At 41.6% G+C, this 19,993-nt stretch overlaps 1 protein-coding gene across 1 annotated transcript; it reads right to left on the bottom strand.

Moving 5' to 3' along the window:
• Positions 1-635: 635 nt before the first annotated feature.
• On the bottom strand, positions 636-14,051 carry LOC133140355 (lamin-B1-like). The gene is made up of 11 exons (XM_061260251.1): positions 13,362-14,051; positions 9,676-9,832; positions 8,608-8,733; positions 8,047-8,217; positions 6,489-6,614; positions 5,760-5,980; positions 4,801-5,008; positions 3,939-4,043; positions 1,995-2,114; positions 1,464-1,574; positions 636-1,357 (listed from the first exon to the last, which is right to left on the bottom strand). Exons 1-11 carry the CDS (start codon positions 13,721-13,723, stop codon positions 1,316-1,318), a joined length of 1,749 nt encoding a protein of 582 aa, XP_061116235.1. The 5' UTR covers positions 13,724-14,051; the 3' UTR covers positions 636-1,315.
• Positions 14,052-19,993: the final 5,942 nt, after the last annotated feature.

The following is a 19,993-nucleotide window of genomic DNA, read 5'->3' as shown; positions in this document are numbered from 1 at the left end:
AGGTGCATCCATTATGCTTTGGGGTTGTGTGGCAGCTGGGGGCACAGGAATATATTATTAATACATTCTAGATCTCAAACATGCTGATATCACTGTGATTGTTCTGCGAGGAGGAATGGGGAAAAATTCCAAAAGCGAGAACTGAATGACTATAAGTAATCTTGCTTTCAATTTTTTGACCAGGGGTGCCCAGATTTTTGCACACTACTGTACATAAACGGTTAAACATACCACTTACCACTGGAAGTAATGTAAAACACCACTGCCATACCAACAAACTCTTTGGAAGGGCGGCACGAAGACAGCCTTTAGTCAGCACAATAAACTACCAGTGGTCTCTTGTGTTACAGTGATCAATGATATAATTAATTCAACAAAATACCAGGAACTATTGGTCAATATTTCAGCAGGACAATGGCTGCAAACATACATCAAAATCCACAAAGAAATGGTTAAATAAAATAAAAAAATAAACATCCACATTCTGCAACAGCCTCTCAATCTCCAAAATTAAATCATATCAAAGCCATGGTCAAGATCCCTCCAAATATGTTCTCCAACCATACCACAGATTATAGGAAAAGACTCTCAGCTGTCAAGCATTAAACCAGGGGTGCCAATAACTGTGAAACCAGTTTTATGGGGTAAATACATTTTTATTTGGAAAATGTAAGACTTTGATTCCATTGAATCATTAATAAAGCACACTACATTATACATGTTTGAAAATAAGGTTTATGTCATTAATGGTATTGTTAGTTTACAATATTCTTTGTGCATATTTATCAATGGTGCCGGTAACCTTACTGTACAAGCAGAACATGCAAACACAGGCTTCCAAAATGACAGCAAATCCTGCACTTTTTGTTTTACAGGAAAACATGCAGCATCCTGCTAGTCTAAAAAAGAAAATACTAAAAGGTTTCTATCCAAGAGGAAGTGCCTTAAAATGCTACCTTAAAACAGTCAGGATATAGAAGTGGTTAAAAAAATATGACCACAGCACCAGGAGAATATTATTCTGCAAGCTGCCTCTCTTTCACAAACTCAGTTTTCTCATCTATTCTACAAAAATAGTCATCTGGCAAAACAAAAACGGACTCATATAAAACAACTCACGATGGCTACATTCTGCAATTCGCAGAAAATGGCAGCAGAATGGCTTGCAATCTTCTGCGTTTCCCAAAGGTATAAAAATGCAATCACGCGTTCACAATAAAAACTAAACGGTTACAAAAATAGCTCTGTGGCAGTTCTGTTGGCAGCGTCATCATAATCGGGTCGCGTTGGGTCAGAGGAAATCGTGTTGGCGCCTTTACATGATGGAGCAGCCTCTCTTTGAGTGATGTGCTTCACCCTGTAAAAGATGGGCTAGGTGTTGAGCATTGACTTTGCAAGGGGGAACCTTCTGAATTATTGTGCGTTTCGATGACGGGGGGGCGTCATCGAAACGCCTCACTGACCTCGAGGTCTTCGTCATCCTCTTCGTCTTCATCCTCCTCCTCTTCTTCTTCCTCTTCACCCTCCTCTTCCGCTGAGACCATCTTAAAGACCATGCTCCTCTCAGCCACTTCCTGTAAAGACAGAGCGGTCTGATCACGAAGGTACTCCAGGAGGTCCTCCGCTCCTCCCCTCAAGATAAGACTTTACTGAACCCTGTGGGGTAGCTTGTCCTCTGCATTTGACCCATCCTAGCTACTTAGGAGCAGTGGGCAGCCACAGTGCTGCACCCGGGGAACTCCAGTTCTGAGGCCAGTGCCTTGGTCAAGGGCAACGGCAGGAGCACACCTAACCTGACATGCAGGTCTTTGATTGTGGGAGGAAACCGGAGTACCCAGTGTAAACCCACACGAACACGGGGGAGAACATGCAAACTCCATGCAGAGAGGATGCTAACCCAGAACCTCCTGTTTGCGAGGCAACGGTGCTAACCACTACGCTACCCAACACAGCCCTCCAGAAAAAGAGACCGCCAGGCCCAGACTGCTCCGTACCTCTCCCTGCGGGCTCCGCAGCACCACCCTGACGTCCTGCCCAGCACCCCAGGAGCTTTGGTTCTTCCAGACGAGGTCAGCAGGGGGGCTGGAGCTCACGCCTGCATCGGAGGCCCAGACCTGAACACAGGGAGGCAGGTTGAGAAAGCACAGCTGGGGGTGTCCACTGCCGGGTCACGAATAGCATGAACGGGATATTTACTTAGCACAAGCTAACGGTGTCTGCGCAGACTATGCAAAGAGAGTCGTTTCGGCTGATCGCAAATTAGCTTTCGCAAATGCGCTTCTGCATTATTAAAAATGTACGTTGTGATCCCCAAACAAAGATGCATGGGCAGGCCATGAAAATTAAATTATGAAGTGGATTCACCAGACAAGAAGAGTCCTGTGTTTTCAGCCATCAAAGCTCCCCATGGGAAACTGACGAGCCAGCTATTGTATCAAATAAGTGTCTCACTGTGTTAAGAAGAAATACGCACCATTACCATTAAAAGCCATTCCGTTTCAGGAATTCTACTTTTAATATCAACCGCGGAGTCTTTATCCTATTGTCTCTTGTGTTACAGAAACAAACGTTGAACATTTTCAGTACAAGTATTAATCAGAATTTTGTTTTTACAAAAAAATAAAATCCCTGATTATTTTCATAAAGAGACATTTAAAAATGAATCATTGTACCCAGTTACAAGTTATCTACACTAAGCAGACACGTGCGGATAGACTGTTTGTGCAGATGCATATTTCAGATGATTGCTCAACCACATCAGCGAAAAGCAATTTGAATAGCTGAAAAGCTCATATGTAAAAGTATAGTACAAGTATATTGAAAATTTACAATTCTCTCAAGCTGTCTGTGCTCATCCAATTAACACCCAGTTTTCAAAGTGAGGATAGCAACACAGAATCAGTTAAAAGGATATTTTAAATTACAGCTTTAATTAAGCTTCATATGAAAATGTTTGTATAATCAATACTTCCAGCTCTCTAGTGATTTCATCATCTGTTCATAAGACCTAGATCCACTGGCAAAGTACAAGGAATCGGATATCAAACATAAGTAATATCACACTTGCTGAATATAGCAGGAAATAATAACCTTGATGAAATTAACACACTGCTTCAGGGATCCATACAAAAAGATCTCAGAATTCACTCTGCAATTCAGTCTTAGTAACCAAGAATTTGTAAAACTGAACAAGTGAATAACCAGAAATGAACTTAGTGCCCTCCATAATGTTTGGGAAAAGACCCATTATGTCTTGATTTGGCTCTGATTTGCCACCATTTTAGGTTTGGAATCACACAATTAACATGCGGCTAAAGTGCACGTTCTCAGATTTTATTAAAGGGTATTTTCATACATTTTGGTTTCACTGTGTGAAATTACAGCGGTGTTTGTACATAGTCCCCCCATTTCAGGGTACCATAATGTTTGACACACGGCTTCAAAGGTGTTTGTAATTGCTCAGGGGTGTTTAATTGCAAGTAATACATAAATACCACCTTTGGAAACTATTATTGCTGTTTATCTTAGATAAGGACCAAAGTTGTGCCAATAAGAGTCAAAGACTAAGAAACAAGAATATAATGATTAGAGATATCGGCCATACCTTAGGCTTACCAGAATCAACTGTTTGGAACGTAATTAAGAAAGAGAGCACTGGTGAGCTTACTAATCACAAAAAGTGTATTATTATATGCATCAATCTCCTCTGTGGTTAATGTTAATGTTGGTGGCAGAGCTACAAATGGGTTTTTTAAAGATGACTAGTGGGTGAAATCTGTGAGTGAAGATGACATTCAACAGTTACTTAGAACAACGTTTTGAGAGGAACTGATCGCTTTGCCGTGCTGTGCAGTGGGGTTGAATGCATTCAACAAGGGGTGTAAGCAACCATCTACCGCAGAGAACACCTGATCGTAATGCAACTTCGCATGACTTACCGTGACTTTCTGCCCTGCTCTTAAGACATATCTGGGAGTGAACCTGTAGGTAGCAGAGACATCTCCAATCGTCCTGGTCATCTCAAAACCCCCCATAGGCTGGTCCTGTATGAATGCCACCTTTTCATTAGAAGCCAAACTCGAACCTCAAACAGAAACATTGTCTTCATATCTGCAGCCTGCTTGTGTCATTTTCCTTGTTTGCTATTGGTTCATAATGTACAGATAACACAGACACTAGAGCACAGGCATTATATACAGGGACCAATCTCTACAAAGTGGAGTGGAGAACAGCTGGGCTGCGGCTTCCTGACAGTGACAGTATTTGCATGGAAGGTCTACAGCAGGGATCTGAAACTCCAGTCTTGGAGAGCCAAAATGTCAGCAGCTCTTTAGGTTCTCCTCTCCCAGCAATGTGAAACGTACGCCCAGAAAACAAAGTGTGGTGCCTCTTCAGCCAGTCAGGGACTTCAATTAAGCACTGATGAAATGCTGAAAAGCTGACAATGCAGCTCACCAGTTCTACCATAATTCAAGTGAAACATTTGCGAGTCTTTTGTACGACAGTGGGTCGCAATCCTGTTCTTGGAGATCTACCATCCTGTAGGTTTTCATTTCAACCGTAAATTGATACAACTTATTCTCCTAATTAGCAGCTAATCTCTCGCTATTGAATGAGGTGTGCTTTGTTTGTTAGGGTTGGAGTGAAAATCTACAGTCCGGTAGATCTCCAGGAACAGGGTTGGGAACCACTGCCCTAAGGCAAATATGTGGTTTATAGGCTTTTCGTGTCATAATCTGGGCAAAAAAGGAAAAAAGTAGCCTTTTGTAAATGCTATGCGAGACGTCAGAGCACCCTCACCTGTTCGGAGGTGTTCTGCAGGCGGATGAAATTCCCGTCCGTGTCCAGTCGGTCGACGCAGACGTTCCCGGTGGCGGACGCAGAGTGAGAGATGCTGGCGACGCTGGCCTCGGACTCCTCCACGTCCACGCGCCTCCTCTTCCCGCGCGCGGTGCGCACGCCGCGGCTGGAGGACGCCTGCGAGGACGGCCCGGGGGACAGCTTCAACCTGCCGAGGGAACCGCGGAACGAGCCCCAAATGAGCCATGGGTCACCTACGACATAGCCAGGTTCGCAACGTTTTCAAGACATTATCCTCCAGGAAATTTTACCTGTAATATACAGTGCAGTCCGTAAGTATTTGGACAGTGACACATTTTTTTTGTTTTTCGCTCTGTACTCCTGTACAGTTTAAATGCAACAACCACTATGAGGTTAAAGTGCAGACTTCCAGCTTTAGTTTGAGTGTTTTTACATCCATATCGGGTGAGCCGTGTAGGAATTTACTTATTTGGGGTAAAAACCCTCAAATTGACACTGGAAGTCTGCACGTGAACCACATAGTGATTGTTTTATTTCAAATGTTTTTCTGCTTGAGTACACAGCAAAAAACAACGAAAGATGTGTCACTGTCCAAATACTCACGAAATGCACTGTATATAGAGGGGCAGTTTGTGATCATTGACCAGAAGGTGAGTGGGGGAGTGGATTGCAATTGCAGACTGGGCAGTGCAGTTGGGGTCAGATTGACTGAAATTATTGATTGGGCGGTGGGGTGGAAGGTTGTTAGATTGCCACCCAGGGCACCTGTGGTGTTGGCCTATAACATTAAACAGAAAATATTTTCCAGGACGAGCTAATTACTTTGCAGGACATGGAGGCAATTTTCTCATTTTCTTTGACTATGAAAACTGCACTAAAAACCCAGGACACGTAGGGACACTGGCGTGACAGCAAAATTACGATCGATACTCTCTCACCTCTCCTCTTCTCCTTCCAGAAGTTTCCGGTAGGCGTTGATCTCCATGTCCAAAGCCAGCTTGACGTCCAGCAGCTGCTCGTACTCGTCCAGCTGCCGCTGCATCCTGGCCCGGATTTCGGCGATCTCCTGCTCTTTCTCCGCCTGGATCCTGCGGCTGGCGTCCCGCGCCTGCCCCAGCGCCGTCTCCAGCTCACCGATCCGGTCCTGCAAGCCACGGGTCTGCCCAAGCCCCCCCCCCAAAACAGCATGACTCGCAGCACGTGGCATTATGGGTAATGTAGTTCTGTATATGGTAGCCCAGCGCTACTAAACTCCTCTTCCTGCGGGCCGCAGTGTCTGCAGGTATTTGCTCCTACTGTGCGCTACACCAGCGGTTTTCACACATTATTTTACCTGCTTGGTTCAGATAATAAGCTAGTTAGTGAAATCAGGTGTTGTAGCGCACGGCTGTAGCAAATGCCTGCAGACACTGCGGAAGTGGAGTTGAGCAGCGCTGTGCTAACCTATGAGCTGCCAGAATGCATTTCACGCTTGTTTGGAGCCATAGCAGGACCTCGACCAACTGGGCCAGGGAGCACAGCATCCGAAACTTCAATTAAAAACCTGATGTGGTCAGCTCTGTCCACTGCCCCTCCAAAGCAGCGCTCAAGCTTGTAATCACGGCCGCGACTGTTAGTACGTTGCCCGCACCAAGTCGCTGTCCATTAGCAGTAAAATGGGCAGGTACCTGTTTCTGCAGGTTGGCCAACTGGGCGGACAGGCTCTGCATGCGCAGCACAGACTCCCTCAGCTCCTCTCGAGCCGTGCCGGCCGCAGCACTGCTCGTCTCCGAGGACAGGCGGGCGTTCTCCAGCTGAAACGGCATGAAATTAACCGTCAGGCACATACACAACTGTCGCTTCTCTTACGAGAGCCATACCAATTACTCACACGGAATCTGGGTCCCTGACCTGCCAGAAGGGGTGGACAAATTATATGTAGAGGCGGTTGTCCGCCGAAATCTGGTTGCCCAGATTTGTAATGGCATAGACATGTGCTTGGGTTGAGCTGTGCTTTGAAGTGCTCTTGCAAAGAGATAGACCAAAGTGTGTGAAATGTGTGAGTGTAAAGACCAATCAGGCAAGATCATTTATTACAGTATTTGGTCAAAATTATGAAACACAGGGGCTGCACATCTCACTCATTACAAGTAGGCCGGTATGAGAATTTTAAGGTATGATAACCTCAGGCAAAAACACCACAGTTTACAACTCCCACTGCTTTTCCACCTCGACAATTATCTTTCTCAACACTCTCGCACCACGCGTTTACTTTATGTTGTGATTGGTTTCGTAAAAGCCAAGATGATGATGGCATCCCTTTATTTGGGCTATGCATTTAAATGGGTACCAAAACATGTACTAAATATTTTCATTTGTGTTGGTGACAGTTAAGTGAGTGTATATTATGGTTTACTTAAATGCAGATGGCACATTCTCATCTCTACGATGACTCTCTTGTTTATAAATGTTATATGGGTGCATATGAAGACTATTAATGAACATAAGCACAGCTATATATAATTATGTATGTTTTTAAAACAATCTAATCAGTTCATAGCAGTGATACATTTTTCATATACCATGGCTGTGCATTCTAATGCTTGTTTACAGTTTTATTTAAAGTATGACTCGCTGTGGACTTATTTCTTAAACTTAAGTCTTCTGCTGCTGTAGCCTATCCACTTACAGGTTTGACACGTTGTGTGTTCAGACAGAGATGCTGTTCTGCTGTAATGTGTGGGTATTTGCATTACTATCACTTGTATCACATTTTTCCCTCCTGACCCGTATCTGCACGATTTTATGCATTGCACTGCTGCCACACCATTGGCTGATTAGATAATCGTGTGAATAAATAGGTGTTCCTAATAAAGTGCTCAGTAAGTGTACGTGACACAATCACAAATGTGTTCACAACAGGACTTCCTCTGCGTGTCCCACTCCCAACACATCACTGGAGACACTCTGGTTACATTACATTACATTAATGGCATTTGGCAGACGCTCTTATCCAGAGCGACGTACAGTTGATTAGACTAAGCAGGAGACAATCCTCCCCTGGGGCAATGCAGGGTTAAGGGCCTTGCTCAAGGGCTCAACGGCTGTGCGGATCTTATTGTGGCTACACCGGGGATCGAACCACTGACCTTGCGGTTCCCAGTCATGTACCTTAACCACTACGCTACAGGCGGCTACACAGTTAAACACCGACGAGGTGGGGTTGCGTGGCGGTGGGCGCCTCACCTTGGCCACGTAGGTCTGCTCCATCTCGGCCTTGTAGAGCTTCACCTGTCCGTCGTGCTGCTCACGCATCTCCGCCAGAGCCTGGCCCAGCTTGAACTCGTACTCCGCCTGCCTGCCCGAGTCCACCTCCACCAGACGAGTTTCGTGGTGCCGCTTCGTCTTGTTGATCTCCTGCGGGGTGAAGACGTGTTGGGGGGGGGGAGGAGAGAGAAGAGCACGGGTTGAGGAAGGCATAGGCGCGGAGGAGCCTTAAATCTTGTTGCACTTGTTTAAAAGTCATATTTGTGTCATAGTAATCTATACTATCAACAGTTAACACACTCAAAGATGTAATGTTGAGGTCTGTGAAACACTGGGTTAAGGTTGGGGGGAGGAAACTGATTTCCCTCTTTAGCTTTATCAGCTCACTCAATTTAGGCTGACAAGGGTGAACACACTGCAGGATAGGCCAGCTGCAAAAAAGTTTTCTTTCAAAATGATATTTTTCTGACAGCTTTCTGTCCGAGATACAGCTTTAGAATTTGTGCTCGGAGCGGATTTAATTTTCCCAGCAGAGCTGACCTCCTCGAACATGTTCTTGCGGAACTGGAGCTCCTCGGCCAGGCTCTGACAGCGGTTCTCCAGGTCCACCCGCAGCAGCGTCTCCTCCCCGAGCTGTTTCCTCAAGGACGCCAGGCTGGTCTCCAGCTGTGGACCAGAACCGCGGAGAAGGAGGCCTTTATTCTCACTACCATAAAGACCACAACAGTGGCCCTCAACATCATTTACCCACATGCATAGGAACTGGCAGTGGCAACACACAGGAAACACCAGCCTGATGCATTCAGCCTGTTTGGTGATAAATTATCATAACGCAATTCCCCAGTTAGAGGATTACACACAAGAAATGTTTTTTATGAGAAAGTGCACATTCAAGGATTCTGCGCCAGACTGGCACACAAGCATATTGAGGCCAGCGCAGGTTGCTATATTTGTGGGCACAACAGATGGTCAGTGCTCATGTCCTCCAAACATCAGAATCTTCAAGAAGTTGCTAGGTCATGAAATGGCTAAACAGGGTGGTCTGGGGGTGGGGGTCATGTTATTGTAGTCATATACTGTGTTGTGTCCTATACTGAAGACCAGTTGGCCAACGCAGGCTCAGAGCCCTGTCAAAAAGGGAAGCATAAGCACCTAAGTCAAATTTAGACAGGTCACATTTAGTCAAATTTAGACAGGCAAACCTTAGCTACCTTGCAAGTGCCCCTACCTAAGCTAATTTCAAATAAGGCAATACTACAAATGGCAAAAATACTTCTCAGCCAGGTCACATCTGATAGGAGACGCTCGTTTCATTTTGTGCTTTCAGCACTGCCGTTCTTCATTGTGGAGCACACAAAAACCTAAACGAGCGTCTCCTTCATTTCCAGCTTTTGACACACTTCCCAGCTCGCAGATCTGCTCTCCCCTGTGTTCACTGTGCTGTTTCACACCTTCCAGAGCAAGGTTTGCCAAGTACAAAGGCCAAACATATAGTGGACAGCCCTAGACTGTTCCAGTCGGGAAATTCCACAGATGTGAGGCAGTGGAGCTTAGATTATGAATGAAATGAAAGATAAACTAGTGGACTTGTGCACAAGGGGTTGGTACCTCCAGGATGTGTGCCTTCAGGTCAGACAGGCCGCCCTCCAGACCCCTCTGTTCAGACAGTGCATGGGCTAGCTTGGCCTCCTTTGAGCGTAGGGCTGCCTCAGTGTCCTTCAGCTTAGCCTGGGAGGAAGCCAAGTCGGCATCTTTCTTCACATAGCTGGGGAAAGCAGAGGGGCTCAGATCACAGAAGGGACAACTGTGGCTGAACAAGTTCTAAAGAAGCAAGCTCAGCTCATAGAGTTGGATTTGAATAAGCTTTAGCATGAAAGCAGGCCTTCGTATGACTGTGATTATATACAGTGGATGATGGTTGTCCTTGTACATTTGTCTCGTTGGGCTGCTTAATGTGTTGCTTGGTGTGTCATGTTAATGCTCTGTATTCATGTGTTCATACCATCTCATGTCCACGTCCATATAACCCATGCCATGCTCTGTTGTGAAGTCATGTGATGCTATGTGTTGTATGTGTATTTTGTATATCTTGCAATGTCTTGTTGCATGTGATCTGATGCCACATGTCACACAAAGTTTCCTAATGGATCTAAATCAATCAATCAATCAATCAATCAATCAATCAAGCAATAAACCCATCTGAAAGCTGTGCGTAATTACACTGATAATCAGAGGGAGTTCTGCTGTCATTATAAATGTGCTGAAATACTTAGCTCACCAATTCACAGAGCATAGTGAGCAGTGTGAAGGGGAAAGGTGAAAACACAGTTAACAAGCAAATAGTAAACATGTTGTCCTGCCTCAATGATGCAGTGTTGCACCCTCTGATTTCACTGGGTGCGAATACAGTTATACTATGCTTCCCTTTTGTATTCACTGTGCATCAGATCAAAAATAATGATACATTATAATCACCACAACATTAGATACTGTCAATATATAAACTGCTCTTTAGTACACATGATAGGGTGAAATGATAAGAATTGATATGATATTGATATGAAAACATTTCTTCAATAAACTTTTGAATTGAAAAACAAGTTAACAATACAAATATTTTGATAACTTAAAGCTTTGAAGGCTTATATTTAAAAAATTCATTGGGGTTGATGTCCGGTGATTGTGGATTGTGCATTACTCCTTCCTCTACTTTGGTCTTCAAGTAGTTCTTGCATTCATTCATTTATTCATTATCCTAACCCGCTTATCCTAAACAGGGTCACAGGGGGGCTGGAGCCTATCCCAGCATACATTGGGCGAAAGGGAGGAATACACCCTGGACAGGTCATCAGTCCATCGCAGGGCACACACACCATTCACTCACATACTCATACCTATTTGGCAATTTAGACTCTCCAATCAGCCTAACCTGCTTGTCTTTGGATTGTGGGAGGAAACCGGAGTACCCGGAGGAAACCCACGCAAACACGAGGAGAACATGCAAACTCCACACAGAGGTCCCGGCCGACGGGGATTCAAACCCAGGACCTCCTTGCTGTGAGGCAGCAGTGCTACCCACTGCACCATCCGTGCCGCCTAGTTCTTGCATTTGTTTTTAAATTTTCTTAATCCTAAAACTTTCTGTTTATTTCCATGATTACATGCAAATTAAGTCCCAGATTTTCAATGTAGTCTCAGACTTTTAGACCCCACTGAATATATTGCACAGCAAATACTATAGCCAAGATGTGCAATATATACACATCTACAAGAGGCTGCATGAGAAAGAACACAAGGCTATATCACAGAAAAGCACAATACCATGATGTAGAGAGCAGACAATTTCTAATTTCTTGAGGTGCTATCAAAGCCTGGCTGCTACATATCAGTCAGTCACTGTTGAATGTTTATATATTTTTAGATATGCATGATTTTGCACAATTTCAGTGCTGCTGGAGCATGTCACCTGGGTGTTTCAAAGTTTACATTTGGCTTTCAGATATCAAAATGAGACAAAATGGCACTTTTCTATTCCGTTCTTTGAGATGCATCACGTATCCAGCTTACGTATTTTTAGCAGTGTTGAGCCTTAAAAAAGCAGTGTCACAGCACTTAACTGAAAGTCTTTGTTAACCAATGCACTCAGTAACTTTAGCCTCACAGTAGTGTGTGTGTGGGTGTGATACATCTACTTCAAGTTTTTTTTTAATCTCAGAAAAACACTTAAGCCTGCTACAGAAGCTGAGGTAACTCACTGGAACAGGAGTAAGGAACTTGGCTTACGATATGGTGTTGTCTGCTAAATCAGATGTAATTACAGGAGCCACTGGAGGAAAACCAGCACACTCCATCAAACGGGAACTAGAATCGGCAGACGCTGCATGTCAGAGCGCCATGGCTTCAGTTCTTGGTGGCTAGTTCCTCATCCCTCCTCAATGGGGTAGTACTTTAGAGCAGATTACCAAATAAATTTCTCCATTGCAAAATGTGCTTTGCACTTCGTGTAGACACTAATCAGCTGGTTGGAGAGGAGCACTCATTGTGCACGAATAGGAGAGCAACGCATTGTAATTAGGATATTACTTTAATTACAACAACATAATACCACTCAGGCACTTCGCCTTCTTGTGTCTGTTTTAAATGTCAGTGGTTACAAGATGAAAGAGCAGCCAAAGGTGTCCTCAGCAACAAGCTGTTAGTCAAAAGCATCAGAGGCTTAATGTTTCCTCACATGTAGCAAAAACAGCAATGGCGACAACATTGATTTCATACCCTCATCAAATTCCCAGAAATAATAGATAGTTCAGCTTCTTCATTACACATTCTGTATCTCATTTTATGGGAATTTGGACAGTGCATTGTCACCTGATGGACCACATATCCAGAAACAGCGGCAGACCAGAAACACACAGTAGTGCGAGTGGGATCAATAATTGATAGCCAGCAACACTTCAGGAATGCCATTTTACATTATTTGCTAGCTCAGAGCGAGTCAGTGGAATTATCATATTTTGGTCATCTATCATATACTCTCAGCGAGCACTTTATTAGACTTAACAGTCAAGAAAAATATTAAACAAAGTCTGCTTAAGTTGGAGCATCTATTTGGACCTGAGAGTAACTTGATTCCCAAGCCAATATCAAGATGTTGATTATTGAGTAGTTGTTGTATTTAGTTGTCCGGATTTAGAATCCATCTCTTTGTCTAAATATCGTCTAGTACTCCTCCTATGCTACGTCGATTTAAAATCATGCGTTTTATGTCCTTCAGATTAGCCTGGGAGGCAGCCAAGTCGGCGTCTTTCTTCACATAGCTGGGGAAGCAGAGGGGCTCAGTTCGTAGAAGGGACAACTGTGGCTGAACAAGTTCTGAAGAAGCAAGCTCAGCTCATAGAGTTGTGCTGTGGCTGGGGCCCTTATGCGATTTGAATAAACTTTAGCATGAAAGCAGGCCTTTGAATGTAACTGTATACAATCATGCGTTTTATATGAAATTATTCACTTTAGTTTGTGATAACTGTACAAACAGACTGTCAACACGCAAATCTTAAAATCAAGTAAACAGTCATTTGTGTGATTTAGGTACGCCTCTAAAGAAACAATGTCACAGTGAAACTTCAACCCCGAGTTGATTTAGTGGAAATATTTAAATTGTAAAATAACAGCAACACGAATAATAATAATAATAATAATAATAATAATAATAATCCATAACTGAAAACATGAAAGGATCAATCACCCCATTATGCAAAGGTGAGTAAGCGATATTTATAAAATAGCAAAACGTAGCCTACTTTTGCAACAGTTGCTCATGCTCGGTGTTCAACTTTCCCAATTCAATCTGAAGTTTGGCGCGGTCTTTAGCTGTGTCATCCAAGGATCTCCTCGCGTCCGCAAGCTCAGTCTCGTACAGTGATTTAATACTAGTGAGCTCTCGGCTTCTCACTTCTTCTCTCTCGGTGATCTGCAGGTGAAGAACACTATTTTCGGACTCGAGGCTTCGTACTTTGTCAATGTACACGGCTAATCGGTCATTCAGGTTTCTTAATTCTTCCTTCTCTTGCAGCCTAGATATTCTTGTAGGGCTCAACGGAGTAGCGGCAGTGGCGCGGGTGCTCATTCTCTGCCCGGCCGGGGTCGAAATAGCTGCCGCCATTATATCGCAAACGCAATATGATAAGACAAGCAGCACGCGTAGTCTACAAAATCAGAGCACAGCCTAAAATGTAAATGCGTGTGAAAAAAAAAATATTCAAAAGAAATTTCGCGAATAGCGGCTTGCTATTATTTTAAATTAATACAATATCAATAGCTGCAGATTTTGTGCTCGTATATGAGCAAATTAATGTGCTCATACTTAGAATGGAATTTAGTTAGTCTTCGTCCAGAAACGTAAAAGCTAAAATAAGAAAACCACAGTTAGTTAATCATATTTTTCTCTAAAAAATAAATTTAAACTAATGGAATTTCCTCCATTCACTTTATCCCCCGGTCTAATGAAAGAAATGGTATGACTAATATGGCCGCTAATGACTATGTAACAGACACGTGACCAGTGAAAACCAATGATAAATCACAACCTTTCAACTCCAACACTGGTGACAAAATTCAAAACACTGAATGCCTGTTATTTTGCCTTAAACCAGCACACATGCCATTCATTTTTTTGAGTATAGTCCAATTCTGGCTGCAGAAATGTAATGTAGGCCTACTTGCTTTTAGTGCCAAGGCCTATAGAGAGTGTAATCACCACTTAACTCAATTTGATGTAACCAAAAATTGAACTTTTAAAAAAATAGTCCTTTCTGACTAGCAGATGTCAATTTCTTTGTTAATCTTGCTGTAGTAACTGGTAATGGAAATACAATGAATAGTCTTAATTTTACTTTTCTTTTCACAACATTTCTTGTCTGTCATTAAGTCTGGAATTCATTTGTAATTTAGGCTATGTACTGCAGCAATGTATGTTAGAAATAGAAGGCTTTGCTTCTGTACGCTTCTTAGAGCTAAATCCTAAATAACTGACCATGTTGAAAGTACAGATTCTTCAGGATAATGCGTAAATTATCTAAAAACTCTGGGAAATCATTATTGTTCGCAATTTATTTTATTTATTTACTAAAAAACCAGCACTGAACATTATGACCATTTTGGAATTATTACTGAATAAAAATGTATTTCCTCAATTAATTGAACTGATATAGAATTGACACCAAACCTGAATGCTGGAGCATACGGGTAAGATTTATAATGAGCAGATGTTTTGCAATTAAAAGCTCTGAGCCATGTGATAAAATGATTGCTGCTTCCTCATGCAAAGATAGCGTGATGAAGAACTCAAGGGCCATTTTACATCACCCCAGGACTCAGCTTTACATTAATTTGTTCATCCAGGTTTTTCCTGTGATAGTGATAGTTGAAACAATTGGTTAGTTGTAACAACATCAATTTGACCAACAAGGAATGAGTCGTGGTCATGTGATCACTTTTGTCCAGACCCATAGTCCCCTTTGAGAAGTTTGATGACTCGATATTAAATATTGGTGCAATATTGAGATTTAAGCCAAAATAAATCCTTTTGAGGTACACAATTATCATTTCTATTGCTACATTTTTTTGTGTAGCAGTCACAATATTGTAGGTAAAATGGTTGAACTTCCATGGCAGTAATAAGCGTGTGATGCTGTTACAGTATATATTTTATGGATAAAGATTTTTAGAAGTAATGCTATTTTACATTGAAAGGATAAATTGACTTTACTGTGGCCTCTATTACAATATATTAATTTTTTCAAAATTATATATTTCAAATAAAATACAGGATGCCATTTATTTTATTTGAAATATATAATTTGAAAAGGGTGACGTTATAAAAAATATAAAAACGGATTTTGTTTTCGAATGTTGTTAGAAATAGGCATTTTATATTTCTCGTTTAAGAATAAAAGTATTTTTTATTGTTAAAAACATACTTTGGGCTTATGCACAAGTTCTTGTTTAATTGTAATAATATGGCTCTGATTTAAGCAAATTTTCTGTTAAATTGTTACATCCATGCCCATCTAGTATCACAATTCACCCCAGTAGTGTGGTAGGTTGTAATACATTACATTACATTAATGGCATTTGGCAGATGCTCTTCTCCAGCGTGATGTACAGTTGATTAGACTAAGCAGGAGACAATCCTCCCCTGGAACAATGCAGGGTTAAGGGCCTTGCTCAATGGCTGTGCGGATCTCATTGTGGCTACCCTGGGGATTGAACCACCAACCTTGCGGGTCCCAGTCACGTACCTTAACCACTATGCTACAGGCCATCCTGTGGCAGTCCTTGTATTTAAAAAAAAAAAAGTCCCGCATTATCTGATATTGTAGATGGTGTCTAAATGACTAGTGTTTATCGCAAACAAATATGGGTAGCTCATTGCAAATTTTGAGAACTAATTGCATAAACACTAATTGAGTTATACATGTTTTATAATTTCCCCGGATCTCCCCTACTCTGGAGAGATTCATATCTACTGAATACGCCAGCTTGCACTGTCTGAGTGACGTTTAATATAAAATAAAATTGATGAGGAGGGCATTTTGCCAAGCTTTTCAGGCAGTCAGACACAGATTTGTGGTTTGGGCATCAGCAAGAGCTTGAGGTATCTGTTTACATGTAGTCAACAAATAAAACATACAGTATCTGAACATACAATAGCTTCTACCAAGGTCATTTTTTTGAGCAAGCTCTCTCATGAAAGTAGTCATTGTCATTTAGTAATGAATAGCTATAGTAACTGAGCCTTGGATGTGCTGCTTTGTTTCATGTGGTTGATTAAATGTATGATGAAGTGTGATTACAGATCGACATTGGGCTGTGATGTAGAGATGTCTAAGTAAATGTTATTTCATGCTTTGATGCAGAGGCACAAACAATTCTTGTTCTCACTAATTGTAATAGAGCCCACAGTAAAGTCAATGTAAAATACTCAAAGTGCAAGGGAAAAATAAACCTTACACAACCACTGGAACTGTTTTGCAATCTGCAATCTGGACTGTGTTTATGCACAAGAATTTTTGCAAATGAAAAACAGTGTATAAAGCTCTGGTGTTGCAGAGGAACACTATGTAAAAGCATTCCAGTCTACTGTTGGGTAGTTTGTAGATTCTTATTCCGAGCTTCCATTTAATGGGTGGTGTAATGGGTGGTGTTTATAAAGAATAGTGATGATGCATGATTCATTACTTAGGTGTGGTATTCAGCATTTTTTGCAGATATTACTAGAAAACCAAAGGGTTACTAAAGTAACTTGAATATTTATATCCTGTCAATTATTTATATTGTGCAGATGGTAACACTTTATTTGAAGAGTCCTACATAAGAGCTATAGCTCCTTGATAAGCACTACATAGCACATTCATAAGCACTACATAAGCATTCCTAAGCGCTCATCTAAATAACCACAAATAAGCATATGGTGTTGTCAGATATTTGGTCTGTATATTACCTTTGAGAGACAGACAAAATATTTATAAAATAATTTTAGCAAACTCTCTCATTGCTCATGTGTCTAAGTACCCTGTTCTCTTAAACCATGTTTATGGAATGTTATCTGGTTGTTCTCTATCCTGCTCTACTTATGCTGATAATTTTATTACTTTATGGCTTTGGAGGAACAGCAGCACACACCATACTGCACCACCACCACCCCCAACCTCACTGCCCCACGGTTGCATTTTTAGAAACAATTCTAGGGGCGACATGGCTCAGGCTGTAAGAGCAGTCATCTGGCAGTCGGAGGGTTGCCGGTTCGATCCCCCACCCGGGCTGCGTTGAAGTGTCCCTGAGCAAGACACCTAACCCCCAAATGCTCCTGACGAGCTGGTCGGTGCCTTGCATGGCAGCCAATCGCCGTCGGTGTGTGAGTGTGTGTATGAATGGGTGAATGAGAAGCATCAATTGTACAGCGCTTTGGATAAAGGCGCTATATAAATTCCAACCATTTACCATTTAGCTTTGAGTGGAGACCAATAATGAACTGGTATCATTTTAAAACTAGATATGTATTTTTTGCTTGGATAATAAGCAATAGTATACAGAGTTTCAGTGATTGCTTATGTGGAGTGCAATTTGGGCAGCTACATGTCCCTTTAGCTAAATGTTTTGATGTCTTGCATCGTTTATGGTAGACTACCATATCATAGTTATATAACCAGCTAGTTACATACCCAAATAAATTGCTTGCTCATAATATAGTTGATTTTAAATATAGTTAAAATTAAAATGAGCTAAAATGAAAACTTCAAAAAGACCAAAAAATATAAATAGTATTGTGTAGCACACTAAAGTCAATATTTCATAACATTACATTACATTAATGGCATTTGGCAGACTTGCTTATCCAGAGTGATGTACAGTTGATTAGACAAAGCAGGAGACAATCCTCCCCTGGAGCAATGCAGGGTTAAGGGCCTTGCTGAACTGCCCAACGACTGTGTGGATCTTATCGTGGCTACACATTGAATCACCGACCTTGCAGGTCCCAGTGATGTACCTTAACCACTATGCTACAGGCCTGTTCGGCAAATATATTCTTGCTAGAACACTATGAAAAGTTGGCAGGCTTTGTCGCATTTGTCACTGTCAGCTTTCCAAAACAGTGCATGAGAACACTGAACTGTATAATAACGCTTTAAATTACGGACTATATTCATAGACTGTGGGAGGGATAAACAGTGTTTGGTTTGATGGTGTTTGCTGCTGCAATTCCTCTCTTGACTGTTAGGAGTCCAAAATTACCTATTGTACCTTGTCAGTTTTGTTCATTCTTAATTTTCTTCATTGTGAGTTGGTAATGTTGTTCTCCCTATCAATGAATTCGGTAGTTTATTTGATAATTGATATATTTTGGTAATAACTAATTAAATTCAATACATTTATTCTACATGTTGGATAAGTGAAGGGTTTCAACAGTTGCTGCTCTTGTATTCGGTTGATGCCCTTCAGTGCCGAACGTTAAACAAGGGTGTCGATCGTTCAAACTGCAGGATTCGGAATTGAACCATATTTCCCTTTAATGAAGGCAACTGTTGTATTTCAGCAAATGGATTTATTCCCACAGTGTATGACTCCTGCTTTAGCCAAGCTGGCCAAGTTGGCCTGGTTCAGTAACTGTCATACTGGTGCACGTCCATATCATTTTTTGCATTTGTAGAAAATATGTCATTTATACTGCATACATGAAAAAGTAAATTACTGGGTCTCACAGCGCTGGGGTTAACGTCAACACAATTTTGTTTATGATAGCACAAAGCTATCACCAGCCAGCAATGTTCTGTTTTTAAATCGGTTTATGGCTCCGCGAAAACAAAAGCACAATAACAATTTAAGTTTTAAGTGTCCATAAAATATTTAATTGATTAAATATGCATTAGCTCTTGCTTAATGGTAATTGTGTGTGTGTGTGTGTGCACTGCACATGCCCACGGACCTGGCTTCATATGCAGCAGCCTACACCAATATGGCATTGCTCATACGGATGGAAGAGTCATTCTTTCCAGACATTACCAATATGTAAACATAAGTTAAGCAGTACACAATGAATCCTTAAACAGTGGCTGGATATTTGGGAAAACATGATGAGCAGTGTGTGAAAAAAATGATGGTAACTGGGTGTTTATGACCCTTGTGTTGCTCTGTGGCTGGTGTAAGCCAACTCATTAAAATTAATGGACTTTTAAATATAATCCACGTCTGTTCTGCAAATTCTGCATTACTAATGCAACACTGCCCAGCCACCCTGTTCCATGTCCTGATGTGTGTCAGCCTGTTCTCGATTGTCATTTGATGTAACTACATCATTTCAACATTGCTGCCTCTGGTGGAACCCGAAAAGACCCCCCCACATTAATGTCTAACAGTGCTAATTAACATCAGCATGTGGGAGAATGAATGAATGAATGGATGAATGAATGAATGAATGAATTAACCCCCTAACTGCACTTCAGTTCTTGAACTCCAAAGGTGGGACATAAAACATCCATCTGCCTGTGTGGATGTTGAAAGTGCACTTGTATGTAATTTGTATGTATGTAAATACAAATAGTTTTTGTTGTATCTATATGTATTGTTATTGCAGTACAGTTTTTTTTTTTTTCACTGTTTTTATTTTTGGCATATATAGTAATTTGAAATTGTACAGCAATTTGGTTGACGGTAGTTATTTTAAATGTGCTTTATAAATAAATGTGACTTGACTTGACTTGTGCCACTGTATCTCAGTAACACAAGGTAATAAACTACATAGGTTATTCCTTGTTAGATGCACAAGAAAATGTTAAGTGTAAAATCAGCTTTTAGAGTATGTACTAACACATCTGAAGTAACACATTAATCTCATATGCTACCACAAATGTTTCCTCAAATCACACTAATTTAA

The sequence above is a fragment of the Conger conger genome, chromosome 11, assembly GCF_963514075.1.
Source record: "Conger conger chromosome 11, fConCon1.1, whole genome shotgun sequence".
Classification (NCBI taxonomy): domain Eukaryota; kingdom Metazoa; phylum Chordata; class Actinopteri; order Anguilliformes; family Congridae; genus Conger; species Conger conger.
Note: the sequence above shows the minus strand (reverse complement) of the source record. Positions and strands in the feature narration are given on the sequence as shown.

Coding starts and splice junctions, on each gene's coding strand:
- LOC133140355 (XM_061260251.1), bottom strand. CDS start 13,723: ATGGCGGCAGCTATTTCGACCCCGGCCGGGCAGAGAATGAGCACCCGC. Junction 9,833..13,361: donor CATGAGCAACTGTTGCAAAA/GTAGGCTACGTT, acceptor TGCTTTCCCCAG/CTATGTGAAGAAAGATGCCG. Junction 8,218..8,607: donor GCAAGAACATGTTCGAGGAG/GTCAGCTCTGCT, acceptor TTCACCCCGCAG/GAGATCAACAAGACGAAGCG.